The 16,347-nt window shown below is 39.1% G+C and overlaps 1 protein-coding gene across 1 annotated transcript; it reads left to right on the top strand.

Moving 5' to 3' along the window:
- The first annotated feature begins 4,088 nt into the window (after positions 1-4,088).
- On the top strand, positions 4,089-10,837 carry LOC122823998 (dermatan-sulfate epimerase-like protein). Its single transcript, XM_044104138.1, has one exon. It carries the CDS (start codon positions 5,055-5,057, stop codon positions 8,667-8,669), a length of 3,615 nt encoding a protein of 1,204 aa, XP_043960073.1. The 5' UTR covers positions 4,089-5,054; the 3' UTR covers positions 8,670-10,837.
- The last annotated feature ends 5,510 nt before the right edge of the window (positions 10,838-16,347 follow it).

The following is a 16,347-nucleotide window of genomic DNA, read 5'->3' as shown; positions in this document are numbered from 1 at the left end:
TAACCTCTCCAAATACCAGGTGTCCACCGTATCTCCCATTCATCCTTTTGTGCTGCTGACATGTTAAATCAAGTCTTCTTTGAGTCTTCTGAGCCACAGTTTGGCTGAAACTGATAGCGAAGGTGCAGGTGTTTCCACACATGTGGAACAATTGCACCACTTCTTAAGAAATGTTGTAGTATAGGTGTGAATAGGAAAGCTAGAAAATAGTAATGAAATCCTTCTTATTAGTAAGATACAATCACGATCGCCTTCATGCTGAAGACTTTGAAATTTGCCACAATGTAGGGGTGATCAATGGCCCTGGGGGTTCTGGAAACTGTTTTTCATCCACAGCGAAGGTGTGCTATTTCTGAGAGTTAAACTTCAAATATTGGCAGCTGTGCACAATATTCACATCCTGTAGGGACGCAACTTATTTCAATTAACAATTTTTCAATGAAAGAAAAGCATAATTCTTATTGGGGGCAGCTAAATGAATATCATATTACTTAAAGGTATACTGCTGATATCCAAGGTGATTGATAAAGTAAAGAAATAATTGAAGTGAAGAAAAGAGAAATGTTGTCTTTAAAATGTAAAAAAAATAATATGTATAGAATGCTGAATTCATAAAATCTTACACCCTCTTTAGTCACAATGTCTAAAATTATAACTGATGCAGTGCTGTAGAAGTAAAACGGTCTTCTTTTGATCCTTCTTTTCCAATGTCTGTCTCTTATACAAGATTATGAATAAAGCAAAAAAAGTTTAGCAGGAGTGACAGCTAATGTGAATGCAGTTCCCACCTCCTCCGCAAAAATCACAAAGGAAAACTGGAAAGAGAAACGGCAGCCTTGACGTCGCTGAGACAAGCTGTTGCCAGATGTGGCTCCAACTTGTTGCCTGCAGAAATGGAAAAATACTCTTCACTCCAGAGATCATGAATGTGGGTTGGAGGATTGGATTCAACGAGCAAATGCCATTCAGACTAAAAGGTAGAAATGCATGTCAAAATGGGGGGGAAAAGGATGGAAGTATCAATTTTTTAAAGCCAATATTGATGTAGCATATTTCTTTGTATTTTCTTGCATTTGGTTTTGATGGATTAGCAGCCAATTCGCAGTTTGTAATCGGCTTTTTGCCACGCACAATTTTAAGCACTGTGACTATATCATTTAAGGATGCCATTCAAAACCCACAGCATTCAAACATTACATTTAAATAAAAAATTACAGCTGTTAAGATTTGGATGTGAGGCATGTCTATATCCTCTATACTGAATTTGTTTTTATTATGTCTGAGATTGTTTTTTGTTGTGTTTGGGAGCTTGTGTGATGTGAGGGGTTAGCTGCAGGTGCAGGTCAAATACAAGTTCAATTCACACATCAATCCAGTTTATTTGATGTGTATGTGGGCGTGCATATGCGGGTGTGTAGGTGTGTGTGTGTATTAGAGACAGTTTCTGTGTGACCTTTGAATTTTTTTCTGCTGTTTAAATGGCTTTTTACTTCACTGGTCAGAAATGACACATAAGACAATCCTTGTATTGCCCAAATGGTTGGTACAAGTTAACTTGTAGTTAAGGTATTTTTTTCTACAGCTAAACATGCCAGTGTGTCACTTTTGACCTGAAAGACAACACAAGGGTTAAGTTAATTAAAACTAATATCATTGAACATTGTTATTTTCAGGAAACGGAATCAAGGGCACAAGCGGGTCCAGCAGCGCCTTTTGACACCTAGAGTATTTTTTCTAAGGTGAGAACTATTTCTTTACCGTAAAAATGACAGTAACTGGCTGGCAACCCTGCTGCCAGTAAGTTACTGTAAATTCTACAGCAACCTTTTTTACAGTGTACATTAAATATGACTAACATCACATTGAAGGTGTAACAGTTTTAAAATCCAGCTAAAAACCAAAATATTTGTCACTGGTTTGGCTACGTTTAAGAACTTTGTCTTTATTTTTGTTTTAGTGTTTTACCATTTAGATTTAGCTATAGATTTTCCTTTGATTGATTAGGTATTTTTTAGACTCCCTATAATTGGCACCTGGTAAATTAAGTATTGGGTTGGCTGCCGTTTTGTACATACTTATATTTAGCTTTTATTTTAAAGCTTTCATATCATATGACATATGACTTTGTGAAGAGATCTGACTGACATGAGTTTGAGATTATCATCAGTGTTTGCACAGAGGCAGCTTTTTTGATACATCTCTTCTCCATATGAAAGATATCTCCCACAAAGGAAACAGTGGGTCTCCTGCAGTGATCTGATAAAACCAACTGTGTGCCTGTAGTGAACCTGTGCTTTCAAGCCAATGGGAGAAAAAATAATAATAAGGCGAGAATGCCCCCTAAGGCATACCATGCAGCAGAACACACATGTGGTGTCACTGGAGAGAAAGCAATCCATCAGCAAATTGAGATGCAGAACAGAAGCCTAATATACATAGACTGAAATGGTACACTTGATCAATGAGAGTGCACTGAGTGTGAGGAGGATGAGCAAATGTCAGAGATTTTTCTAAATGGTACTGTTTGTGAAATGACCGGATGGATTTTCCGCTGCATCAAGAAAATTACTACAAAGAAAACAGCAATGAGTATAGGGGTAATTCGTTTTGATTTGACTATTAACAGAAATGCTAATTTGACTTACTTGCTAATTAAGAAAAATACATTTTATTTCCATACAATTACTGACAACATTTTTTTTCTTCTTGTGTGTTTTTAGTTAGTGTGTCACTACCTTTAGAAAATTTTCATTTCATTACCTCTCAGACTCCTCATCTGATTGCACACTTTATGATTCATAAAAGCTTCTCCCTGAATGGTTAGCTCCTTGATAAAACTAAGTGGAGCAACACCAGCAGGTGACATCAAACCCCAAATAATCACTGTCAGTAGAAACTGCTCTCAAAACCTCAAGGAAATTTGTTTTTTTTCACTCTTTCTCTGATTTTGGCACCCAGATTTCCAATAAGTACCAAATATCTAACAGTCTATTCTTTTTTCTTAGGTAAGAGCTTTTCTTCTTGTAGCTTGTGTCTTGAATATATCTGTTTGTGATAGATTATGAAGTTAATAGGAGAAATTCAAAACCTTTTCAATCTCCCTAAATGTTTTAATGGACTTTGCTTCATAATCCTGTCGTGCCTATGGCTATCCTCCCACTCATTTTTTCCAATACAGAACTTTGTAAGCGTTGGTATTTTCAAGGGCTATCATAATCATCAAAACTGACTAAAATAAACAATCACACCAATTTGAGATTACACACAGTGGTGTATGGTAGAAGTATAGTTAAGTATGAGTGTGTCTAAGGTTAGTTTTCCAAAGGATTTAGTTAATCATAATAATTATTACAATGCACTTTATTTGTTAGTGCTAACTTTAACAGATGCATTTTGAGCTTTGATTTGGAAGTAAAACGTGAAACAATGTTATGGAAAGTTGGGAAAGTGAGTGACAAATTAGACACTGAATAGATTTTCTGGACTGAAACTCATCCTTAACCCTGTTGCTTCTCACTTTGATTCAGTAAGGGAGATAAATGCTAATCTATATGAAGCATTGAAATTGTTGATCCTCTTGTGCGGTCTTATTTATCTGCCATGTTTCAGCTTAGGCTCATGCTGACACATCCACTTCATTGGCCAGACTTGCTCTGGGAGTGAACCTGGATCATTGAATCTTTTTCTCTGATTCCCTAAACTGGGAATCCACGTAGACACAGACTGCGTGGAAAACAATTAACCCTGGTTTCGAAATTATTCTCAGGTAATGAGTGTGAGCAACTGCATTCCATTCTTCATTGTTCATCTTCATTTTCTTACATACATTGGGCATCCGTTAATGTTATTATTACATTTCAATAAATAGATATTTAATTTAACTGTTTATTTAATTTTGCTGTGTTATTAAAATTAAATGCAAAAGTAAGTAATTTAGTGAAGGGGGAAAAAAAAGAAATATGTGTAAAAGATTGGGAATCCATGCATCTTTCACATGAGGTTGAGCTGCTGAAGTCACGGCTCCCTCTACAGTTTGTACAGTGGAAAAATATTCCATCCAGTGCAGGAAAACAATCAAACTGGCTGTGGTGAACAGTCGGGAGGACACAACGGGAGATCACACACACTCACGTATGGGATGTGTGTATGCAGCAACACCGGGAACATTCTCTCCTCTCACTAGACGGACAATGAGAACTAATGGTTATTTTTTTGAGGTCGAAGGGAGATGTTTTCCATTTTCTTGCAGACATTCGGGGGGAAAAAATGTTTCATTCTTGGAATATTTGAGGAGTGACGGCAACTTTCCCCCTACTCGGACTTCACACTAATCAGAGGGCAAGACGCTGAGAGAGAGAGAGGGGGGGGGGAGAGCGAGAGAGAGAGAGAACAGAACAGGGCTTAACGATGCAAAGGGAGCAACATTCAGCTCAGTGTTTACGCACAGAACCACCTCGGAGTGTGGCGGCTGTGTAACCGAGAAGCAATGCTGTCTGCGGGGATGCGGTGCCCGCCGCGGTCCCTGCCCGCTGATGTTGCGGCTCGGTCGGGCTGCGCACGGAGTCTGTGGGCGGCTGTGATTGGACCGGACACGGACTGGGGCTGAGTGATGTTTGTTCGTGCGAGCAATATGTTGAAAGGAGGAGATCAATAGGAGTTACCGGTGAGCTTGGAGATGGCAGTATCTCCGTACTGACGCGAGGAAGGAGGACGACAAGCACGAGGAATATGTTTTTGGATATAAACAGACTCCCCCCTCCGAAAACGTCTTTTTTTTCTCCCATTGCCTGTTGAGACAGACTGTTACAGATGGAAATTTTGTTTGTTTGTTTCCATTCCACTTAAGTTTTTTTTCCTTGTAAAGACTATCATGTACCTGCTAATATATTTTCATGTAAAGTTGACGGACTTTTTTTGTGAAATCTTCCGTTAACTTATTGAACATTGCAGAAACATTTGGAAAGAGGAGGAAGAAAACTTTTATTCTATGGACTATCTGAAATTTCTAAGAAATTCAAAGAATTTCTGAAATGCATTCTGTGATGCCATGAAACATGGCTTATATGTGGGTTGCACATCTGCTTTTTTTACTCCCACTCCTCAGAGTGGGGATAGCTTTCTCTGGAGTTTTTAACACCACAGACAGAGATCTTTTCGCCGATGACTCGCCACGGGTCAAGCTCGAGCAGTGGAAGCTCCACTCTGCCGACTCACACCCCAACCTATATTTTAACCAGGCGGACGTGTTGCACTTGAGGCAAAGGTCCTCCACCACCCACAGTTACATCTTTAAAGTTATCCGGGCAGCTGTGCTCACCATGCTTTCCAACACTCCCTCTTACATCCCCCCTACAAAACATGAGGAGTTTACAAGCAAGTGGAATGAGATCTATGGGAACAACCTGCCCCCTCTGGCTCTTTACTGCCTGCTGTGCCCCGAGGACTCAGCTGCCCTGCAGTTTCTTTTAAAGTTTATGGATAGGATGGCAAACTACCCAGACTGGAAAGTGACCAGTGCACCGAATGATGAGGTCCCCACAGCCCACTCTCTGACTGGGTTTGCCACTGCTTATGACTTTATTTACTCCTTCTTGGATGAAAGCAGGAGGGACGCATACCTCAAGAAAATTCGCTCAGAGACAGAAGCTCTGTATGAGCTCTCCAAATACAGAGCATGGGGGAAACAGTACCTCCAAAACCATCAAACCACTAATATCTTAGCCATCCTAACTGGTGCAATAGTGGTGGGTTCACATAACGACCCAGAGTCGATGATCTGGAAACAGGTGTCAGTGAACTACATGGAGAAAACCATGTTTCTCCTTAATCATATTGTGGATGGCTCTTTGGATGAGGGAGTCGCTTATGGAAGCTACACAGCCAAGTCCATAACGCAGTATGTCTTTTTAGCCCAACGCCATTTTAACATCGATAACATGCAGAACAACTGGCTGCGGGGTCACTTCTGGTTTTACTATGCCACTCTGCTGCCAGGCTTCCAGAGGACAGTCGGCATTGCAGACTCCAACTACAACTGGTTTTATGGACCGGAGAGTCAGCTGGCTTTTCTCGACACGTTCGTCATGAAGAATGGAACAGGAAACTGGCTGGCTCAGCAGATTCGGAAGCACAGACCGAAGGATGGACCCATGGGGCAGTCGTCGGCCCAGCGCTGGGCTACGCTCCACACAGAGTACATCTGGTACAACTCACATCTCACACCACAACCTCCCCATGACTTTGGTAAAGCAAGGATGCATATTTTCTCTAACTGGGGAGTTGTTACCTATGGAGCTGGTCTTCCTGCTGGCCAGAGTAATACTTTTGTTTCCTTTAAGTCTGGACGTCTGGGCGGCCGTGCAGTCTATGACATCGTTCATGACAAACCTTACTCCTGGGTAGATGGTTGGAACAGCTTTAATCCTGGCCACGAACACCCAGACCAGAACTCCTTCACATTTGCTCCCAATGGGCAGGTGTTTGTTTCTGAAGCACTTTACGGTCCCAAATACAGCTATCTTAACAATGTTTTGGTGTTTAGTCCCTCTCCTACCAGCCAATGTAACAGTCCATGGGAGGGACAGTTAGGGGAATGTGCCAAGTGGTTGCGCTGGACTGATGAGGGGGTGGGTGATGCCAGAGGAGAAGTGATTGTTGCCTCTGAGCACAGGGACACTATGTTTGTGAGCGGGGAGGCAGTGTCAGCATACTCCCCAGCCATGAGATTAAAAAGTGTTTTCAGAGCCTTGGTTCTGCTAAACTCCCAAATGTTGCTGGTGCTTGACCACGTTGAAAAGTGGGCCGACTCCCCTGTGAAGTCTCTCAGTGCTTTTTTCCACAACCTGGACATTGATTTCAAATATGTTCCCTTTAGATTTATGGACAAATACAACGGTGCCATGATGGATGTGTGGGATGCTCATTATAAAATGTTCTGGTTTGACAGCCAGGGTCACAGCCCTGAAACCAGAATACAGGAGGCAGAGCAGGCTGCGGAGTTTAAAAAAAGGTGGACACAGTATGTCAATGTCACTTTTCCAATGACAGGCGCAGTCAGCAGAGTAGCTTATGTGTTACATGGTCCATATGTTAAAGTGTCCAATTGTAGATTTATAGACAACAGCATAAATGGTGTGAGGCTTTCTTTAACCATAAATAATACAGAGAAGATTGTTTCCATAGTTACTAACTATAAAGATATTGGAGCAAGATTGGCTTATATAGGATATGGTGGTCACTGCAAAGTTGAAGATAAATATCAAATCACTAGATATGGCCTTGGGACGCAGCACATCCCTAAACAAATTAGCAACGATAATCAGCTCTTTGACATTGGTTTCACTCTCAATGTGGTCGCGGGCGTTGTTCTCTGTGTGGCCATAGGATTTTTGACCATGCAGAGAAAGTTTTATGTTTGCTTCAGCAGACTGATGCGCTATGCCTTGCTCTCTGTGCTTGTCCTCTGGATAGTCGAGTTGCTGTTTGTGTCCAACAGCTGTGATCAGCTACTTTGTGGAGTAAAGTGGAAAGGTGCAGACACCAAGAGTGTAGTAAGCAAACAAATCAGGTTGTATGAGCAGCGCCGGCTCCCCCTTCCCACCGTGGTCATAACAGCTCTTCCTGGATCGGGGTCAGAAATACTCAAGCACCTTTTTTATAATAACTCAGACTTTGTTTACATAAGGGTTCCTACTGAACATGTAGATATTCCTGAGACTGAGTTTGAGTTTGACTCACTGGTTGACACCTGTGAGTGGTCAAGGACAGATGCTGTGCATGGACGGTTTAAGATCATTCAGAGCTGGCTGCATTCACTTGTGCACAATACCAAGTTGCACTTGCAAAATATCCAGCTTGCAGAGGGCAGCAGAGTCAAACAGCCCCAGAGAGCAAGCCCCTCTAGAGACAGAAAGAAAAGATCCAGGCGGAGGGAACCTGCATCTGAGCTGAAAGGCAGGCTGAGAGCCAGCTTGGACAGAGACGCAGAGTACGTTCGGGAGATGAGACGGCATGTTGCGGAGTACCCCAACGCCCAAGTGGTCCTCAACATGCGGAGCGGCAGCTGGACGCTTAAACTGCCCTTCATTCAAGAAGTGGTTGGCATCTCCCTGAGGGCAGTCTATTTGGTCAGAGACCCTCGGGCATGGATTTATCTCATGGTTTATAACAGCAAACCCAGTCTTTACTCACTGAAAAACATCCCACAGCACCTTTCCTTGATATTCAAGGGGGATTCTGTAAGGGGAGGGTGCCCAGCAATTGCGCCAGAGTTTAAAACAATCCAGTGGCTGCTGTCCCGATCAGAGACGAACCCTATCCTGATCCTTGCTCATCTATGGCTGGCTCACACGGCGGCAACGCTTCGAATTGCTGAGAGTCTCCCCGAGGACTCCTACCTTCGAGTGAGGTTTGAGGACGTGGTCAGCTTCCCCCAGGAGACAGCGGAGACAATACACACATTCCTGGGAGTTCCTATGTCGCCAGCGGCCCTCAATCAGCTGACATTTACCACCTCCACAAACCTGTACAACCTCATGTACGAAGGGGACATCTCACCAGCAAACATCAACATATGGAGGCAGAAAATGCCTCGAAAGGATGTCAGACTTATAGAGGATATATGTGGAGGTGTAATGAAAAGGTTGGGCTATGCCAGGTCTGCCAGTTAACTGCTGCTGATCAGCTTGTTCTGAGCTGTCATGTTTACTGTAGCTGCCACTCAAATATATTTTCTCTTTTTCTTTTGCACTGAAATTTAAGAAAGTTAGTTGCCTGTCTCTGTGTCCAAATGTTTTGCGCTAAGTGGGGTTGTATTTAGGGACTTGTGCAGAATATGCCAACCATGTCTTAGATGGAAGAATATTTATATATATACAACAACAGGTGGAAGGGATCCTGTGTTTTCCTCCAGCAGCTGCTCATATTTACCTTTAGCACTTCTTCACTTAGAGAGATTTTGAAACTTTTACTGTCTTACAACAGGAAGAGCACTTGCTTTCAGTACAGCACCTCATTTCATAAACGACTGCGTATGGTTTGTTTAGAAATGTAAAGTCATTGTTTTTTTGCTTTCTGCAGAATTAATCTTTTTCACTTGATTTGTTTTGGAGATTATTAACTGGTTTGGTGGAAATATTTAGGGGTTGTGGGAAACATGTTTGGCATGTGTTTTAGCTATGTTCTCTTTCTTGGGGTTATCACAACTTAATAGCTCTAATACAGCTGACATTACAGAGAAGTAAATGAAACTATTTTCCTGGTTATTCATGAAAAAATTGACTGTAATTTACAAAGAAAACAGGAAAAAAGAAAGTGCATTTGCTGCTATGTATCTTTAAATGTTGTCTTTAACTCATTTATATTTACAATTAGATTTAAAAATGAGAAGAACACCCATTTTTATTCTTAATGTTAAAAATCTATTTTTTTATTTGGAATTTGAAATAAATATCACTAAAATAAAGTGAAAAGAAAATTTGAATATTTATGATTAAAAAAATCAGAGAAATTAAAAGTTTGTATATGATCTCAAATACCTTTCTAGAGGTAAATAAAAGTTCACTTGCTATATATTGAAATGTCTAGTGAACGGTAGATTTTGAAAGCGTCTGTGGATATGACAATGATTATGTGAGTTCCACAAAACACTTTGTTCTATCACTTTGACTAAAAATGTCAAAAAAAAATCCTCCAGTCAAGTCTTACAGATCAATTTTAAAAATTATAATAATGGCATATTTGATTGAATTACATTTTCATTCTGTATAATTATCAGTAAGCTGTTACATGTATTCATCTAGAAGATGACATGTCTGTCTCTTCACAGTTATAAAAACCACTGACTGTGGCTCCAGAAACTACATATAAACAATGAAATTAAACAATTGCTATTCAGTTGTGAATAATTCACAACCACAGTTCAGTTCAGTGCAGTTTCAGACATGACTTGTTCTCTCACTTGCATGTAATCAAATATCTCAGTGTTCTGATGTTGACCTGGAGGTTGAGTCCACGCTTTGCTGCCTGAAGACTTTGGATAATCATTAGTTTAGCCAAAGTTTTGAAATCGGAACATTTCTACAACTGAAATTATCAGATTCGCTAAGATTTTCCGAACGAGCACATGGTTCACCGGGAGAGAATCCTACAGTATGTGCACTCTCTCCATCAAAGATGAAAAATATGTAGTTAACGCTGAGCCTGATGAATATCGATTATTTAATTATTTCATGCTAAATATCAAAGACAGAAGACACATTTTTTTTTATTTTATTGGTCATTGATATTCTTGCTGTCATCATCATTATTTTTGTAACGCACAGATACGTTCTTAAATGACCTTTTAAAGGTAACATTATAATTTATATAATCAATGCTGCTTATTATATATATTTAATATGTCCCATTAATAATAATATTAATCATTATTGAATAATGATGATTATGATTATTGTTATCAATAATCATTCATTTTATTATTATTATTATTATTTGATTTTTTTGTTTTTTGCCCTAGCCCTAAAATTAGTTTAAAATGGATAGAGAGTGAAGGATTAAGAAAAATGTAAAAAATAGGATTTATTACAAAAAAGAACTTTTGATAAATTTTGTCTTTAAAAAGTGTAAAACCGAATGCTGCATGAGAGGCAGAATATCAGCGGCTTACACAGGGAAATGCTTTGATTGCATTTTAATTCAATCAGCTGACAGATTTCATTTTAAAGCTCAAAGATGTCATGGCAGTTGTGTGGCCTGGCACTGTTACAGGGACTCTTGATTGCACAGGAGGGAGTATGAGTTTTTCTTTTAACTGTATGGAAAATTAGTCTCAATGTTTTTTTTTAAAAAAAGAGCCTCTAAAGATGTAACGTGTAGCAGAATGTGAGTCAAGAGTATTTATCGCTTCCAAAGACATACATCCCAAAGGATCGAGAATGAATATGATTATTATAATGACTCCCTTTTAGCAGTTACTGAATCTGAGAGAAGAGCTTAATGGAGATCAAACTGAAAAAATAGCTGAACTGTCAGCCCTGATGCATTTCTAGTCAATGCCGTTTTTAAAGCATTCTCCTAAGCAACCCCCATTAATCTGAAGAATGCCTAATTGAGGCAGTGTTTTACCCTTTTCAAAATCTTCACTGTAAAGAGACTGAGGAACATGCAAACGGCACAAGTTTTCCATCTCCTGAAATGTTCACTCTGTTAGTAGATGATCTCTGGTTTATTATTTTATTTTTTTATCTACAGAGGACCGTGAGATCTGCACTAAACGGGGGGGTGAATAATAAGTTTTGAGGAAAAATAAAGAGACCATCTCACCTCTGTGCTGTTAAGCTGTTGCTACTCAGTAACCCTTGAAGCCGTCTCTCTTTAAGCCTTTTTATACTGCAACTGGATCATATGTAACATGCATATGGGGCACTCATTTATACTCAAAACATAATTGAGTAATCATTTCTCCACTACAATCAGCTGTGTTTGTTTTCTTCCCTGGTCTTGACTGGCTAGACACTCCCCAAACCCCCACCTCCACCCGTTTAATGTTCGTGGTCTTTGAATGTGTAGATTTTGGCAGACATGCTTTCACTTTTGGTGTTGCGATTCTGTTAGCGACTCAGTGTTTTGTATTTGCTTGTGGGGATGCAGTTCCTTGCTTCTGTGGCCTTGAATTACAATCATTTCTATGTTGAGGGGGGTTTCTGTTGGCTCTGGAGCAGGAGGTGGCCATGATGTTCAGAAAATAATAAATACATGAATATATTCACAAACCAGTCTTTGTTTTGATGCTTTCAACTGCTTTTCACTGTGATAATGTTATGGTTTCTCTGATGATATGACACTGGTCCTCATATAGCCCAGCTTTTCAACATTTCCAGTTGTAGGTTTTCATGCACTTAACTATGCACAAGGATTTCATATTAATTAGAGGCTTTTAATGATGCATTTGAATTGTGTTTGTTTTGTTTTTAGGGTGGAATGTGTACATAAAATATAACTTAAGTGTTTTTTGAAATCACGACATGGTCTGAATTTATTGAAGACTTTTTTTAAGCACACAGAGTTGTGAATACAGATAGAAGGCATCAGAAACACAGTGCTTTGCAGTTTGTTGCACTTAGAGCTGCATATCTGCAGAGCAGTAAGGTGTGTCCATTCTTGTCATACTGATATTTGTTGTATATTGCTAACATACAGCATAAAATTGTATGAAAAACTGATCCCAGGAAACTAACCATTTTACCTGAAATCTGCTAAAACTACCTAGAATATTGTAATTTTGTCACTCTGCATCTGTAACAAAATTTTGCTTACCGGTAGTTACACTCTGCATTAAAAAATGGACAAAAAGCATCTAAAACTTCTTCTCCACAACATTAAAAAAAGTCAAACAATTAAACCAGTCAGTATGTGCATAATAATTCAGGTGCAAAGTAAACAAATAGAATTTAGCAGTAATGATGTGCAACTTGAGGTCGGATGTGTAAAAAAGTGCAAGATCCCGTTTTTATGTTATCATCCTCTAACTCATGCATGTCTTCGAGGAAGTTATGTGAGTGTGTGAGGCAAATTTCACAGCTCTGGGGAAAAAGCTGTCTTTCAGTCTGGTGGTATGTGCTTTTATGTTCCTGTACCGTTTTCCAGAAGGTAGTAATATAAAAAAAAATCCATTGCCAGGGTGGGTGGCATCTGCAGCAATTCGTCTAGCCTTCTTCTGCATCCATCCACTGAGTACCGTTTCCAGACCCCCCAATTCCCAGAGCTGTTTTTACAACTCGGGCCAATTTCCTTCTGTCTTCTGCTGTGCAGCTGCCATACTCCACTGTCATTACTAAGACAGAAGATGCTTTTTATGGTAGCTCTAAAGAAGTTCGCAAGCAGCTGAAAAGAGCGACCAGTCTGTTATAGCTTTCTGGTGAAGAAGAGTCTTTGTTGGACCGTCACCAGGTACGATGTGCTCAGTGACCAAGTTAGGTTATATATGTTGATATGTGGCTAGCCAGGAACTTGATATTATCCACACGCTCTACTCCCTCCCCATGATTGAGCAGATTATGGTGTTCTGTCCTCCTGGACCTCCTGTAATCCACAATGACCTCCTTGGTCTTGGTGAACACGTGGCGCTGTTGGATCAATGGAAGGAGATTGCTGAGGGCCTAAAAGGTAGTTGCTGTTTTGCAGCATGGTAAGGGACATTTACCAAATACAATTAAGGTTCTATATTTATTCATCCATCAATCTATTGTTTATACCTTCTTAGCTATTAACACAAAGACAAACAACCACACGTGCACACACATGCACTCAAAACTAAGGATAATGTAGAGACCAATTAACCTAACAGTTATGTTTTAGACTGTAGGAGCAAGCTGATCAGTTACTTTGATTTAACTCTTTATAGATATATGCTTGAGTAAAATGAACAATGCACTTTTATTCTATGAACTACTGACAACATGTCTCAGAAAGTCCAAGCAAAAATTTGGTATTTATTCACAGAAAATGAGAAATGGTCAAAATAACCAAAGAATAACAATAATATTAAGTCTATATTTAGAAACAACTCAGGAAGAGTCCAGAAATCAATGTTTGGTGGAAGGACCATGAGGTCTTCAACGGGATTCAGCGCAGTGGTTTATTATTTTTTTTCCAGAGCTGTGAATTTTCTTTCTGTGTAAGAAAATTCACAATGCATTTAAACTTGAAACTAAATCATTATTTTCATAGATCTCTAAAGTTTTATGGTCTATAATTATTCCACCATCAAATAGAATAGTTTAAATGCATCCTGAGAAGTCTATAATTAAAACGACATTAATGTTCATGATGAGTGTATCCTGACCTTTGCGGAATAGTGAGGTTGGGCTGTAAATTTTAATTTGTATGTCTCTTTTTTGCTGTAAATTCTTTCAACCAGCAAGGCCTGTGTCTACTCATGCAGATGTCTTTATGCAGCAAGAAGAAAACCTCCATCCTATTAGACATGGATGACAGGAGCCTGACTGTTTCTGCGGCTGATGTGCATGACGAGAAAGAGGCAACAATTAGAAACATGTCAGGAAGTTGTTCTGCCATGTTCTGACTGGTGAAGGCTGCAGAAGAGAGTGCACACACACCGCATCTTATGTCTCGGAGTGGTGAGTCAGTCATTTCGTTACTCATTTGTTCCTTATCCCTTCTGTAACACCCGAGTGCTTTGGCGGAGCCCTCTGTACCTAATCCTTCCATGAACAGGAACATTATTCATAGAAAAACCTCAGGCTGATTCTCTGGAAGGGATGGTTTTCCACAGGAAAGGACTTACTAAGTAGCCTTCTTTGATTAACCCTGATTCACAGATGACAGGTAAAGAAAAAACTGACAGCAAAACTAAACTTATTCTTGTATCAGTTTTAGGTTTTATTTATTCAACTTTTGCAATGACATGTATTAATGAAAATCATATTGCACAAAAAAGGCTCAATTCCAGCTTCCTCCGGTCACATCTTGAAGTACTTCTGGGTAAGGCACTTTACCCCAAATTGCTTCACGATCTACTCATTGTTGTGTGAAGTGTGTGTGTGTGTGTGTGTTTGTGAGTGCGAAGGTGTGAACGTACCTGGAGTGTAAAGTGCTTTGAGTGGTCAATATAACTAGAAAAGAGGCGTATAAATTCAGTCCATTTACCATTAAATAACATTGGGTTCATAAAATCATGCAATCACCGACAGGTTTTTCAGAAAAAAAACTGTTTTTCACCACCTCTCACAAGACTTTGTCACTGTTCCTGTCCTCTAAAATCCATTTTTTGTGACCGCTATAAATTTATAATGACTCCAGACTCCTGATGTGACTAAGAATTTTATAATTGTTTTTCTGTCATTATTCAAAAAAGTTTTTGTTTTTTTTCTTTTTCTGCAATACATTTAAATAGTTGAAAGTCTTTATCTTCTGCTCTGCAGGGCATAAGCTCCATTATCCATAAATTAACTCTGTATTAAGATTCACAACTGCAAACCTACAGAGACTACCGGAGCAATAACAATCACCTTTTGCCTTAAATATTTGAAAAATGCTAATTCTAACTAGGCGTAACTCAATTTGCACATACATTAGGAAACAGAAAAAAATGCATTCACTTTTTTATTATTATTATTAAAAATGCTATTAATAGGTGCATTATGAAAAACTGACTTTTTGGGCTTTATATCATGTTATAATGTGTTTGCTCATCAAAACCACATATGGAGTGATGCTTTGATTCTTTCATCAGTTTGAGGAATCCATGGCAATCATTAATGGTTGCCCAAATACTCTTTTTCTTTTTTTTCTTTTTGGTTGCCTAAACGCTTGTTCATACAAAGTCCCACCTCATTACACAACAATCCTCCCATGTGTCTTTCCACCAGACTAGCGTTAGCGGCAATTAGCAAACACCTGGCGGAACTGTGTGCCTGCTGAGCTTATGATACAAACTATTTCCCAGTTTAATGCTCAGAGGAATGTCTGTTAGCGGTGTGATTAAAGAGTTGTGATATGCTGAATGCAGAGAGTCGGAAAGCGCAAGAGCTCCTTAAAGAAACTGAGGCCAAATTTCAAAGTGTCAAATTATTAAGTCAGGTTTCTTTTAAGTTATGTATGAAATCTACATCATTTCTATAACAACTGAGGATAATATAGTTACCCAATTGTGCTAAAGATGCCTCTATGGGCCTGGAAAATACATAATGCATAATGCAACCCCTTTAAGAGCCATTTCTGCTTACCTTAAGGATAGTGATTAAGTACAGTGCAAAATACATTACAGATTTTCACTAGGTAACCATATTTTACAGAGTAGAAGACAACATTTTCTTTAAGGTACACTCACATCCACGCCTTACAAAAACACTGGGTTTTAACTGCATACTGTTGACTAACATGGTTATTAGTTCTGATTGTAAAGTCTTTATGATATCCTTTGCTAAAGGATATTTTTAAATGATTATATAATTACATATTGCTAGGAAGTGCCGTACAAATGTCAAGGAAGGTGGTAGATAGTCAGCATCAGCAGACATTTTGAGTTGATTCTTGACAAATTGTATTCAGTGATATCTCCATTTCCACTATCTTCACTACTCAGTTGCCAAATTCTTACTGGTTTTACAAAAAACTGGCACAAACCTAAACCTCATCGCTCCACCATAAGATAATAGGTTATATTAATTTAAAATACAATTAATACAATTTAAAACTCCTCTACACAACTAAATAGTTTGCAATCTAAATGCTTAATACAGAGCAGCTCAAACAGTTACTTTGAAGAGACCTTAAGAAAAAAACCCAGTGATGTAATCAATGACAACATGAACCTGTACAAACAGG

This window comes from Gambusia affinis, linkage group LG21 (assembly GCF_019740435.1).
Source record: "Gambusia affinis linkage group LG21, SWU_Gaff_1.0, whole genome shotgun sequence".
NCBI classification, from domain to species: Eukaryota; Metazoa; Chordata; class Actinopteri; order Cyprinodontiformes; family Poeciliidae; genus Gambusia; species Gambusia affinis.
This window is presented reverse-complemented; position numbering and strand designations above follow the sequence as displayed.